This window comes from Oncorhynchus gorbuscha, linkage group LG21 (assembly GCF_021184085.1).
Source record: "Oncorhynchus gorbuscha isolate QuinsamMale2020 ecotype Even-year linkage group LG21, OgorEven_v1.0, whole genome shotgun sequence".
NCBI lineage: Eukaryota > Metazoa > Chordata > Actinopteri > Salmoniformes > Salmonidae > Oncorhynchus > Oncorhynchus gorbuscha.
In genome coordinates, this window is record NC_060193.1 from 43,129,549 (window position 1) to 43,143,553 (window position 14,005).

Consider the following 14,005-nt stretch of genomic DNA (forward strand, 5'->3'; position numbering starts at 1 on the left):
CAAGCCATTCGCTGAGGGCGAATTAATTAAATAATGTTTAATTGACTCTGCAGCAATACATCGCCGCGCCAAGAAAGAGTTTAAAAAATATTTCCCTGTCAAGACGAACAGTGACACGGCATGTTGAGGACATAACAGAGAATATGGAACAACAGTTGAAAGACAAGGTAAAGGATTTATTGTACCTGGATGAGAGCAGTGATGCACTTGACACGGCGCAGTTGTTAGTATTCTAACGAGGCATAACCCCAGACGTTGAAATTACAGCGCAGTCAATGAAGATCACTTCCCACAGACGGACATATTTATTGGAGGAGGTTAATAAGTGTGTGGCAAAGCTGGGACTGAGTTTTGAAAAGTTATCCAGTGTGACCACTGATGGGTGCCAAAACATGACAGGAAAAAACGTTGTCCTTGTGAAAAGGATGCAAGATCAAGTAGATGAGCTGACCCCAGATCAGAACATTATTTTTCCTGCATTGCATTATTCATCAGGGTGTGCTCTGTAAATGTGTTCTGAAAATGAGCCATGTTGTGGATACAGTCACTGAAGTGATAAACTTCATAAGAGCTACATCTTTCAACCACAGGCAGTTTCTCATGTTGGAAGTGACAGAGTCGGGTCATGCAGATTTCCCCGAACAAAACAAACGTGAGATGGCTGAGTTTGGGGAAGGTGCTTAAAAGGGTGTGGGACCTGAAGTCGGAGATTGCTGAGTTTTTGCAAATGAAAGGACAATATATGGATTTCCCTCAACTGCAAGATAAAGAATGGTTGGCTGATTTGTCCTTCACGGTGGACATCATGGCCTTCTCCCGTAGAAGTCAACAATCTCACCCACCTTCCGGCACTACTAGTCTGTTCACTACTAGATGACACTACTAGTCTGTTCCCTACTAGATGACACTACTAGTCTGTTCCCTACTAGATGACACTACTAGTCTGTTCCCTACTAGATGCCACTACTAGTCTGTTCCCTACTAGATGACACTACTAGTCTGTTCCCTACTAGATGATACTACTAGTCTGTTCCCTACTAGATGACACTACTAGTCTGTTCCCTACTAGATGACACTACTAGTCTGTTCCCTACTAGATGACACTACTAGTCTGTTCCCTACTATATGACCAGCAGGAGAAGTATACATCGGTGCGCTGCGTGCTTTGAGCGGTGAGTTTTCTCGTCGTTTTGAGGATTTCAAAGTGTTGGAAAATGACATGCTGTTGGTTTCGTCTCATTTCACCTTCAATGTGGATAACGCTTCTACTGACCTACAACTTGAGCTTATCGATCTTCAGTCTGATGCACTGATTGGAGAACTATTCAAAACAATGTCACTGACGAGGTTATATGCATTTCTCAATGAACAAAACATTTCAACGATTAGGAGTCATGCTCAGAAGATGCTTATACTGTTTGGGTCAACCTATGTATGTGAACGGACATTTTCAGTGATGAAATATAACAAGTCAAGGCACAGATCATCTCTTACTGAATCTCACCTCTCAGCAATCCTGCGCATAGCGACGTCAGAAACGACACCTGACTTCACTGCTCTAGTCAATGCCCCTCAGAGACTTCACTCCTTTCACTGATTGAGTAGTTTAAATGTACTGTTGAGCTCTCTCTCTCTCTTTCTTGTGTTTTTGTGCATACCCGTTAACAAGAGTTCTGTCCGTGTAGTTCATTGAATGTTTAATCATGAAAATACCTACCAAAAGGAGAACATGGGATGTGTTTTTATTTCTCTTCGTGTTAAAAAAGTTAAATAAGTAGCATATCTGGATGTGACTTACAGTAGATGTATCTGTCAACACAGTCATACACATTATGTGATTCTGTAATACCCTGTAATATGATTCTGGACCACGATTTCAAAAATATATTCTAATATGGCCCTCCATGAAAATAATTGCCCAGGCCTGCTCTAACCAAGTAAACTAATTTGACTTGGTGAAAATCTGTCAAATTTGGTTTAATCCTTCACAGACTCCATGAAATGATGACCTCTTCCTAAATGTTTGGTCAAAAAGATGAATTTGGTGTATGGTTTCCTAGAAACAAGGGTGGCTCAACTTACCCCTTTGGCTCAACTTACCTCACTCTCCCCTACATCTCAATAGTCTAGTGACCTCTCCTCATCTCCTTTCCTATGTGCAGATGAACAGGAGACGAGAAAAGGAAGCCACATTAGCCTATTTGTCCTTTGTCTTTCACAGTAACCAAGTACTCTCAATCCAAGTCACTGCACACATACAAGCAGATATTGTGAGGAACATATCCAGCCAATATGAGGTATGATAATGATGTGAAAGTAAACTAATAATTCACTTCTGTTTAAAAATAACTTTTCACTTCACTGGTCTTGAACCAAGAACATTGTGCAAGTACTATTTTTGTTTCTATAATAGGTTACAGTGTGTTGTTTTCAGACTTCATGTTACACGCAATTAGGATACATTCTTTTAAAGTTTATTCACGCATTTGTGTGTGTATGAACGTTTGTGTCTCCCAAACATTTTTTTGGTCACCTGCTTCACCTGAGCACATCGGAGCAGGCACCGAGGTGCACCTGTTTATTCCTGCCAACAACTTGGGGACTGTCACAGACCTGATGCAGACACACCACCTACCACGCCAGTATGTCATGTGATCAATGCTCATATTTTAGCGACTTTAACACAACACCTAACTGCCTCGTCAAAAATGGCTACGGTGTTGGGTTTACAGTAGCAAGATCTTGAGTTCAAGCCCCAGGTTTGGACTACCAGCCGACTTCGCTTAAACTTAAACCGACTTTTTTTAAACAAAATTCAATATTGATTTTGTTATGTTATGCCCTTACGGTCATATCCATGATATAAGCTTTCAGTATTATGAAATGCATGTAGAACGTTTTTAATAGTTCAGAGAAATCCCCAAGAGTAAGAATGTGTGTTTGTTTCAGAGTGCTACTGGACAACACAGAGGAACTGATCGAGATGCAGACCAGGAATGAATCATCAGACCCTCGAAGCAGCATATCTTATTATGATCGATACCATTCTCTGGAGGACGTAAGAGACCTGGAGGACGTAAGAGACCTGACTGTGTCCTGACTGTGGTTATTAACATAACCTTTATGTAATGTAACATTAACATAATCTCAATGTAACATCCCATTCAAATCAAATCAAATTTTATTTGTCACATACACATGGTTAGCAGATGTTAATGCGAGTGTAGCGAAATGCTTGTGCTTCTAGTTCCGACAATGCAGTGATAACCAACAAGTAATCTAACTAACAATTCCAAAACTACTGTCTTATACACAGTGTAAGGGGATAAGGAATATGTACATAAGGATATATGAATGAGTGATGGTACAGAGCAGCATACAGTAGATGGTATCGAGTACAGTATATACATATGAGATGAGTGTGTAGACAAAGTAAACAAAGTGGCATAGTTAAAGTGGCTAGTGATACATGTATTACATAAGGATGCAGTCGATGATGTAGAGTACAGTATATACATATGCATATGAGATGAATAATGTAGGGTAAGTAACATTATATAAGTTAGCATTGTTTAAAGTGGCTAGTGATATATTTACATCATTTCCCATCAATTCCCATTATTAAAATGGCTGGAGTTGGGTCAGTGTCAATGACAGTGTGTTGGCAGCAGCCACTCAATGTTAGTGGTGGCTGTTTAACAGTCTGATGGCCTTGAGATAGAAGCTGTTTTTCAGTCTCTCGGTCCCAGCTTTGATACACCTGTACTGACCTCGCCTTCTGGATGATAGCGGGGTGAACAGGCAGTGGTTCGGGTGGTTGATGTCCTTGATGATCTTTATGGCCTTCCTGTAACAACGGGTGGTGTAGGTGTCCTGGAGGGCAGGTAGTTAACATTAACATTACTTTAACGTCATAACCTCTTCTGGGCCCATATTCATACAGCGTCTCAGCGTTAGAGTGCTGATCTAGGATCGTTATGATGCTTCTTAGATAGTAACATTATATGGCCAGGGGCAGCTGGTTCTAGATCAGTTATACTACTGTGAAACACTTTATGAATACAAGGCTCTGGTCATTTGTGATCCCAGCTGGTAGATGTCAAGTATGTTTTTATTATGAAAATGTTATCGTGCTGTCTCTTTTATAGATATACTATTGGATCAACAAGACTGCCCAGGAACACCCAGACATGATCAAAGTCATCCTGATTGGCTCATCGTATGAAAAACGCCCACTTTACGTTCTCAAGGTTCCCCAAGCTGCCTTTTTAGCAATGATTCATACAATTATTCTATTTTTAAATAATGTCATAGTCATTTTATAAGTCATTTTATACTGATCAAAGGATTGAATTTCTCTGTTGTCTTTCTCAGTTGTCTGGACGTCAAGAGAGAGCTGAAAAGAGAGCTATGTGGATTGACTGTGGCATTCACGCTAGAGAGTGGATCTCTCCAGCTTTCTGCCTGTGGTTTGTGCAATATGTCAGTACCATGTTCCTAAAACCCCAATTTTCTACCAACCTATACCCTTTTCTATTCTGATAGGCCATGCAGTATAGATATTTGGTTATATAGCATTTTCATAACTCATTGGTTATGAAGTACAATTTAACATTTTTATGATGGCTCTGGAATTGTATTAAATCGAATTGCACACTATTTTGATTTGGAACATAGACAGCTATATTAAAATGTGTTTCCTGCACACATTTTCCCCACATAAAGCACTTTTGTGGAATAATTCATACATAACTGTAAGGAATAATTAATTGTTCTACCCCAGCTGGCATGAGAGGAATATTGACTTTGTACTTGATGTTTTTGACATCAGGGGTAATATTCTTACATATGAACAATTTATAACATTGAATGAGTTTCCAATACATTTCGGAGAGTTTATTTCTGTGATCAAAGCCATTCCCAGTGGTCTAACTCCACTAATGAAAACTCCTCTTAGCTTTGGTAATGATCACAAAGCCACTATTTTTATTTGGAACATAGACAGCTATATAAAAACGTTGAATCTTCCCTGTGCTCTTTCCTCAGTCCTTGAATTTCTATAATCTAAACAATGACATCACCGAGATGGTGAACAGTATGGACATCTATGTGCTGCCTATCATGAACCCGGATGGATACAAGTACACATGGACAATGGTAAAGAATAAGGCAATTAATAAGATGTATTGAAATTGAGTCAGTGGTTGCGTTCCAGGACGACAACATTGCAGACCTGGTGTTGACCACGTGGTATTGATAGTCGTGTGCTACCTCATCGACTGCGCAGTCGGGTGATCCAGTGAGATCTGGCATGATTCTGCAATGTAGTCAGTCTGGAATGCTGCCAGTGCCTTCAAATATGTCAATCTGAGCTACACAAAAATGGTCATCTCCACGAGCACTGTGCATCATATGGACATACACTTAGGTTGGAGTAATTAAAACTTGTTTTTCAACCACTACACAAATTTATTGTTAACAAACTATAGTTTTGGCAAGTTGGTGCATTACACAACTAATTTTCCAACAGTTGTTTACAGACAGATTATTTCACTTATAATTCACTGTATCACAATTCCAGTGGGTCAGAAGTTTACATACACTAAGTTGACTATGCCTTTAAATAGCTTGGAAAATTCCAGAAAATGGTGTCATGGCTTTAGAAGGTTCTGATAGGCTAATTGACATAATTTGAGTCATTTGGAGGTTTACCTGTGGATGTATTTCAAGGCCTACCTTCAAACTCAGTGCCTCTTTGCTTGACATCATGGGAAAATCAAAAGCAATTAGCCAAGACCTCAGAAAAGAATTGTAGACCTCCACAAGTCTGGTTCATCCTTGGGAGCAATTTTCAAATGCCTGAAGGTACCACATTCATCTGTACAAACAATAGTACGCAAGTATAAACACCATGGACCCACGCAGCCGTTATACCGCTCAGGAAGGAGATGCGTTCTGTCTCCTAGAGATGAACGTACTTTGGTGCAAAAAGTGCAAATCAATCCCAGAACAATAGCAAATGACCTTGTGAAAATGCTGGAGGAAACAGGTACAAACGTATCTATATCCACAGTAAAACAAGTCCTATATCAACATAACCTGAAAGGCCGTTCTGCAATGAAGAAGCCACTGCTCCAGAACCACCATAAAAACCAAGACTATGGTTTGCAACTGCACATGGGGAGATCGTACTTTTTGGAGAAATGTCCTCTGTTCTGATGAAACAAAACTAGAACTGTTTGGCCATAATGACCATCGTTATGTTTGGAGGAAAAAGGGGGAGGCTTGCACGCCGAAGATCACCATCCCAACCGTGAAGCACTGGGGTAGCAGCATCATGTTGTGGGGGTGCTTTGCTGTAGGAGGGACTGGTTCACTTCACAAAATAGATTGCATCATGAAGAGGAAATTACATGGATATATTGAAGCAACATCTCAAGACATCAGTCAGGAAGTTAAAGCTTGGTCGCAAATGGATCTTTCAAATGGACAATGACCCCAAGCATACTTCCAAAGTTGTGGCAAAATGGCTTAAGGACAACAAAGTCATGGTATTGGAGTGGCCATCACAAAGCCCTGACCTCAATCCTATAGAATTTATTTGGGCAGAACTGGAAAAAGTGTGTGCAAGCAAGGAGGCCTACAAACCTGACTCAGTTACACCAGCTCTGTCAGGAGGAATGGGCCAAAATTCACCCAACGTATTGATGGAAGCTTGTGGAAGGCTATCTGAAACGTTTGACCCAAGTTAAACAATTTAAAGGCAATGCTACCAAATACTAATTGAGTGTATGTTAACTTCTGACCCACTGGGAATGTAATGAAAGAAATAAAAGCTGAAATAAATCACTCTCTCTACAATTATTCTGACATGTGGTGATCCTAACTGACCTAAAACAAGGAATTTTTTACTAGGATTAAATGTCAGGAATTGTGAAAAACTGAGTTTGAATGTATTTGGCTAAGGTGCATGTAAACTTCAGACTTTAACTGTACCTGGCACAAAAGCCAAAACAACATAGCACAGGTACTCACACGAACCAACGGACATAGGAACAATAATCGACCAGACAATGGTAAGCCAAGGGCACACTTATACAATTACTAATCAGGGGGTAGGGACCAGGTGTGCATAATGACAGTTCCGGAGGGATCCGTGACAGATATAAAGATTTGTGAACACAATTTTAAAGAAATAAGATTTAACTGTGTATCGAAAAATTCTGGTGTCTTTTCTTTCAGCTCATGAAACATGGAAAGAATAGTTTACATGTTGAGTTTATTTTTCTGTTCAGTTTATACAACACCAGTCAACAGTTTGGACACACCTACTCATTCAAGGTTTTTCTTTATTCTCACTATTTTCTGCATTGTATAATAATAGTGAAGGCATCAAAACTTTGAAAAAACATATATGGAATCATGCAGTAACCAAAAAAGTGTTAAACAAATATATTTTAGAATCTTCAAAGTAGCCACCTTTTGCCTTGATGGCAGCTTTGCACACTCTCGCATTATCTCAAGCAGCTTCACTTGGAATGCTTTTCCAACAGTCTTGAAGGAGTTCTCACATATGCTGCACTTGTTGGCTGCTTTTCCTTCACTCTGCAGTCCAACTCGTCCCAAACCATCTCAATTAGGTTGAGTTCAAGTGATTGTGGAGGCCGGGTCATCTGATGCAGCATGGAGGTGTGTTTTGGGTCATTGTCCTGTTGAATAACAAATGCTAGTCCCACTAAGCGCAATCCAGATGGGATGGCGTATCGCTGCAGAATGCTGTGGTTGCCGTGCTGGTTAAGTGTGCCTTTAATTCTAAATAAATTACAGACAGTGTCACCAGCAAAGCACCATCACACCTCCTTCTCCATGCTTCACCATGGGGACCACACATGCGGAGATCATCTGCTCACCTACTGTGCGTCTCACAAAGTCTCTCAAATTAGTACTCATCAGACCAAAGGATTGATTTCCACCAGTTTAATGTCCATTGCTTGTGTTTCATGGCCCAAACAGTTATTTTCTTCTTATTGGTGTCCTTTAGTAGTTGTTTCTTTGCAGCAATTTGACCATAAAGGCCTTCATGCAGTCTCCTCTGAACAGTTGATGTTGAGATGTGTTTGTTATTTGAACTCTATGAAGCATTTATTTGTTCTGCAATCTGAGGTGCAGTTCACTCTAATGAATTTTTCCTCTGCAGCAGAGGTAACTCTGGGTCTTCCTTTCCTGTGGTGGTCCTCATGAGAGCCAGTTTCATCATAGCGCTTCATGGTTTTTGCGACTGCACTTGAAGAAACTGACCTTCATGTCTTCAAGTAATGATGGACTGTCATTTATATTTTCTTATTTGAGCTGTTCTTGCCATAATATGGATTTGGTATTTTACCAAAGAGCTCTATCGTCTGTATACCACCCCTACCTTGTCACAACACATCTGATTGGCTCAAATGCATTAAGGTGGAAAGAAATTCCACAAATGAACTTTTAACAAGGCACAGCAGTTAATTGAAAGAGAATGCCAAGAGTGTGCAAACCAGTCAAAGGGTGGCTATTTTGAAGAATCTCAAATAGAAAACATATTTAGATTTGTTAAACACTTTTTGTTACTACATGATTCCATATGTGTAATTTCATAATTTTGATGTCTTTACTATTATTCTACAATTTAGAAACTAGTACAAATAAACATAAACCCTTGAATGAGTAGGTGTGTCCAAACTTTTGACTGGTACTGTATTTTACGAATTTGCAAAATGTACAATATGTTACGAATGTGCAAAATGTACAATATTTTTAGAATTTGGTTGAAGAGTTAAGGTTAGGGTTAGGGAACGGTTAACTGGAAGGGTTAGGAGGAACGGTTAACTGGAAGGGTTAGGAGGAAGGGTTAGCTAAAATGCTAAGTAGTTGCAAAGTAGAAAACAAGTAGTAAGTCGTTGAAAAGTTTCTCATTAGCTAAAAATGATAAACTTCCCCATGATGAGATTGAAACTCGCATCCTTTGGGTTGCTAGATGTTCGTGTTACATGCCCACCAATCCACCCTGACCAACCATCCTACTTTAGTTTTTGCATTAAGAAACCATCACTCTTATGTAAATATACCAAACACAACATATCATACTAATTTGAGTGTCCCGAATTTACCTTCACTATGTTACATCTAGTCTATGAGACCAGGCTGTTTTATAATAAAATGCTGACAATTGCTTTGTAAAGCTGTTATAAGTTATTGCTTCATAAACAGTCACTACAAAACAAGTTAAATTCCTTGTTCTTCCTTCGTCCTTCTCCAGACTTAGCCCCTGGAGGTTCTGACAAATGGGCCTACAACCTGGGCATCCACTACTCCTTCACCTTTGAGCTGGAGGACCGTGGTCGATATGGTTTTCTCCTACCGCCATCATTCATTTCCAAGGCCTGCAATGAAGCCCTCCTCGCTCTTAAGAGTATCGCTCTCAGAAAACACAACCCCAACCCTAACCCTTTTATGCCCCTGAGAAGTTGGCTGTGTAAACCCGAGCAGTTTCACGTCTGATTTAAGTAATCCCTTTTATCAAAGTCTGTTTTGGGTGCGTGTCTGTCAAACATGATTGTAAATTGCATCATCATGTGGGGCAGTCCCAATCATTACATCATGTGGGGCAGTCCCAATCATTACATAAATAGTTGTTTGTTGGAGGAGAGGAAAGCAAGCTGAACTGTCAAAACCTCAGTCATGGCTGTATGCGTCACTTCAGTGGCTCCTCTTAATACATATTGACTTCAATTTTTCAATCGCATGGTTAAAACTACAATGCACCGTGGGAAACTAAGGTTGGCAGGAGTCATAAGGTGATCAGAGTGTGTTGATTTCCTGTTCATTGTAGTTGAAAATGTAAAATAGTTCACAATAAATCACACACAGACTAGAGCAGTGCAGGGAACATACACTGAATCACCAAAAGTATGTGGGCGATATACTATATATACAAAATAATGGACACCCCTTTAAATTACTGGATTCGGCTATTTCAGCCACACCCATTTATGACAGGTGTACAGAATCGAACACACAGCCGTGCAATCTCCATAGACAAACATTGGCAGTAGAATGGCCTTACTGAAGAGCTCTGTGAATTTCAACATGGCACCGTCATAGGATGCCACCTTTCCAACAAGTCAGTTCAAATTTCTGCCTGAGCTGCCCCGGTCAACTGTAAGGGCTGTTATTGTGAAGTGGAAACGTCTAGGAGCAACAATGGCTCAGCCGCAAAGTGGTAGGCCACACAAGCTCACAGAACGGTACCGCTGAAGCGTGTAGGGCGTAAAAATCATCTATTCTCAGAAGCAATGTTAGCACATTAATGACATCGATTTACATGGCCGAGCAGCTGCACACAAGCCTAAGATCATCATGCGCAATGCCAAGTGTTGGCTGTAGTGGTCTAAAGCCCGCTGCCATTGGACAAATCAGTGTTTGGCTGATGCCTGGAGAACACTGCCTGCCCAAATGCATAGTGCCAACTAGAAATTTTGGTGGAGGAGGAATAATGGTCTGGGTCTGTTTTTCATGGTTCGGGCTAGGCCTCTTAGTTCCAGTGAAGGGAAATCTTAACGCTACAGCATACAATGAAATTCTAGACGATTCTGTGCATCCAACTTTGTGGCAACAGTTTGAGGAAGGCCCTTTCCTGTTTCAGCATGATAATGACCCCGTTTACAAAGCGAGGTGCATACAGAAATGGTTTGTTGAGATAGGTGTGGAAGGACTTGGTTGGCCTGCACAGAGCCCTGACCTCAAACCCATCATACACCTTTGGGATGAATTGGAACCCAGACTGCGAGCCAGGCCTAATCATCCAACATTAGTGCCCGACCTCATTAATGCTCTTGTGGCTGAATGAAAGCAAGTCCCCGCAGCAATGTTCCAACATCTAGTGGAAAGCCTTCCCAGAAGAGTGGAGGCTGTTATAGCAGCAAAGGGGGGACCAACTCCATATTGATGCCCATGATTTTGGAATGAGATGTTTGACAAGCAGGTGTCCACATACTTCTGGTCATGTAGTGTATGTCAGAGAGAACCTGGAGCTGGTGCTCATCATTCATGTAACAATACAAAACACAGACATCAAATCTCTTACCAGAATAAAATATATATATCTGAATTCTCAGAGCTTGAAATAGCAACTGAACATGTAACCAAAGCTGAGACAAAAATAAAGATGAGGTTGCAAGAGAAGAACACATCTGTCAGATTGATGTTATAATAGCAATGTGTGCCTCAGTATATTTTCATTTGACGGAGGAGACCTTTTGGAGCTGCTGCAGTGTGTCCTACTGGCTGGGATCATAGGCCTATGTGTCTACTGTGATGAGTACAACAACCTGACTAAAGAGAGACCAATTAGAGACCAGCCACAACAACCTGACTTAAAGAGAGACCAGCCTTAACAACCTGACTAAAGAGAGACCAACTAGAGAACAGCCACAACAACCTGACTAAAGAGAGACTAATTAGAGTTCAGCCACAACAATTTGACTAAAGAGAGAGACCAACTAGAGACCGGCCACAACAATCGGACTAAAGAGAGACCAACTAGAGACCAGCCACAACAACCTGACTTAAAGAGAGACCAACTAGAGACCAGCCACAACAACCTGACTTAAAGAGAGCAAACCAGCTTCAGAGAGAGACAGACAGACTGAGACCGTGGTAAATAGGGTTTTTATTAGCCGATATGTTTCGACATGAGGTAAATACAGTAAATACATATTCCCCCTTCAAGTCAGAACGATCCTCAGCCATAATGTTTGCACCGCAGTGAGGAATGCGGATATGGCTAGAAAACGTACCCCAATCCAGGGATGGAAGATGTGCCTGTACTCCTAATGATCCCATTATCTGATATGGGAAAATCAAGAAGATTGAAATACTACTCGTTCTAGCATTAGCTAGCCTAGCATGCTGACGAAAAAGGCAGTTAAATAAAAAAATAGCAGTAATTCAATCTCCTTGATTTTCTATATATATTCATCATCAATTGCAGTATTAGTAAGTGTCACACTTAATAACTATTAGTAAATATCCAATTCATTATGTGTATGTTTTCTAAATGATCTCATGAACCAATAACTCCTTTACAGCTGGTTTGTAATTGAAATAATAAATAATTTATAAAGTATGAAAATACAATTAACAGACACCTTAGTCATTCTTTTATTATATTAATCATGACACATATTTTGTAACAGTGTTTGTGAAAATAATGTTTAATTGACATTTTTTATGTTTGTGCTTTTCTAATAACCAATTTCTCTGTTTTATTCATGTGCTTTTCTTATAACCAATTTCTGTGTTCATGAGTGACTCATTGAACGAATCCTCACTATCAGTACCTGCAATTTGGCAGTATGCCCAGAAACTTGTTTTGAGAAAGGAATATCTCAGTTTCAAGGTCTCAGCTTTGAGAGAAGAAGCCTTGTGAGTTATTAGTCTGTCACATGCATGACCCAGTATTGGTCGGTCACATAAAAGAAGTAATCCTTAACGATTAATTAATCATGAATGATGAATAAGCTAAATCATGCAAATATAATTTGTCTGTATATAAGAGAACTAACAGGACTGCCCCAGGTAGAGCTCCTGATCGACATGTGTACTTGGTGCACTGAGTTGGTTGGAACCTCTCCAGCGCGCTGATAATAAAGAATTGTTAATTTTAGATGTATCTTCGAGTGTCCCTGTGTAGTATTTCCACAACAATTGAGTCTTAAATCTCCCTCTCTAACTTTAAGCATCAGCTATCAGAGCAGCTTACCGATCACTGTACCTGTACACAGCCAATGTGTAAATAGCACACCCAACTAACTACCTCATCCCCATATTGTTACTTATCCTCTTGCTCTTTTGCACCCCAGTATCTCTACTTGCACATTGTCATCTGCACATCTATCAATCCAGTGTTAATGCTAAATTGTAATTATTTCCCCTCCATTACCTATTTATTGCCTTACCTACCTACTGTTCCACATTTGCACACACTGTACAAAGATTGTTCTATTGTGTTATTGACTGTATGTTTGTTTATGTGTAACACTGGGTTGTTTTTGTCACACTGCTTTTCTTTATCTTGGCCAGGTCGCAGTTGTAAATGAGAACTTGTTCTCAATTGGCCTAGCATATTCTGCTTTGATTTAGAAGATACTGTTGCACAAACAACATGCTGATTTAGGTCTACACCATCACTGGTATCAGGCTGTATTAGCTAGCTACGTTTGCTCTTACTCAGTACATTTATTAGCTAGCTAGCCATTAGCATTAGCGGCTATCAATTAGCGTCTCACAATATTTAGGGCAATTTGCTAAGAAAAGACAAACTAGCTGTTTGCTGATGTAAGAAACACAAACCTTTAGTGTCATTATAGAAGGCTAGTAGATTTATATTAAGAAGCAATGTGAAAATAGAATTGTTGTCATCAACATTGTTGACCTGGCCAAGACTTTCGACTGCCAATCACTGTATTCTTATCAGCAGACTCAATAGCATTGGCTTCTCAAATGACTGCTTCGCCTGGTTCACCAACTACTTCTCAGATAGAGTTCAGTGTGTTAAATCGGAGGGCCTATTGTCCGGACCTCTGGCAGTCTATGGGGGTGCCACAGGGTTCAATTCTCAGGCCGACTATTTTCTCTGTATATATCAATGATGTCGCTCTTGCTGCTGGTGATTCTCTGATCCACCTCTAAGCAGATGACACAATTCTGTTTACATCTGGCCCTTCTTTGGACACTGTGCTAACAAACCTCCAAACGAGCTTCAATGCCATACAACACTGCTTTCGTGGCCTCCAACTGCTTTTAAATGCTAGTAAAACTAAGTGCATGCTCTTCAACTGTTTGCTGCCCGCACTCTCCCGCCGACAAGCATCACTACTCTGAACGGTTCTGACCTAGAATATGTGGACAACTACAAATACCTAGGTGTCTGGTTAGACTGTAAACTCTCCTTCCAGACTCACATTAAGCA

General features: G+C 40.3%; 1 protein-coding gene across 1 annotated transcript; it reads left to right on the plus strand.

The window, feature by feature from the left end:
- Positions 1–143: 143 nt before the first annotated feature.
- On the plus strand, positions 144–10,129 carry LOC124008022 (carboxypeptidase B2-like). Its single transcript, XM_046318934.1, has 9 exons — positions 144–167; positions 2,163–2,290; positions 2,511–2,642; positions 2,932–3,058; positions 4,149–4,250; positions 4,375–4,482; positions 5,047–5,157; positions 5,288–5,291; positions 9,293–10,129. The coding sequence occupies exons 1-9, from the start codon at positions 144–146 to the stop codon at positions 9,532–9,534; spliced, it is 978 nt and encodes a 325-aa protein (XP_046174890.1). The 3' UTR covers positions 9,535–10,129.
- Positions 10,130–14,005: the final 3,876 nt, after the last annotated feature.

Bases quoted from the DNA above. Each gene is read 5' to 3' on its own strand.
- LOC124008022 (XM_046318934.1), top strand. From the start codon at position 144: ATGGAACAACAGTTGAAAGACAAG. The intron at 2,291-2,510 runs ATATGAGGTATG...GAACGTTTGTGT, and splicing joins GTGAGGAACATATCCAGCCA to CTCCCAAACATTTTTTTGGT. The intron at 2,643-2,931 runs GTATGTCATGTG...CCCAAGAGTAAG, and splicing joins ACACACCACCTACCACGCCA to AATGTGTGTTTGTTTCAGAG.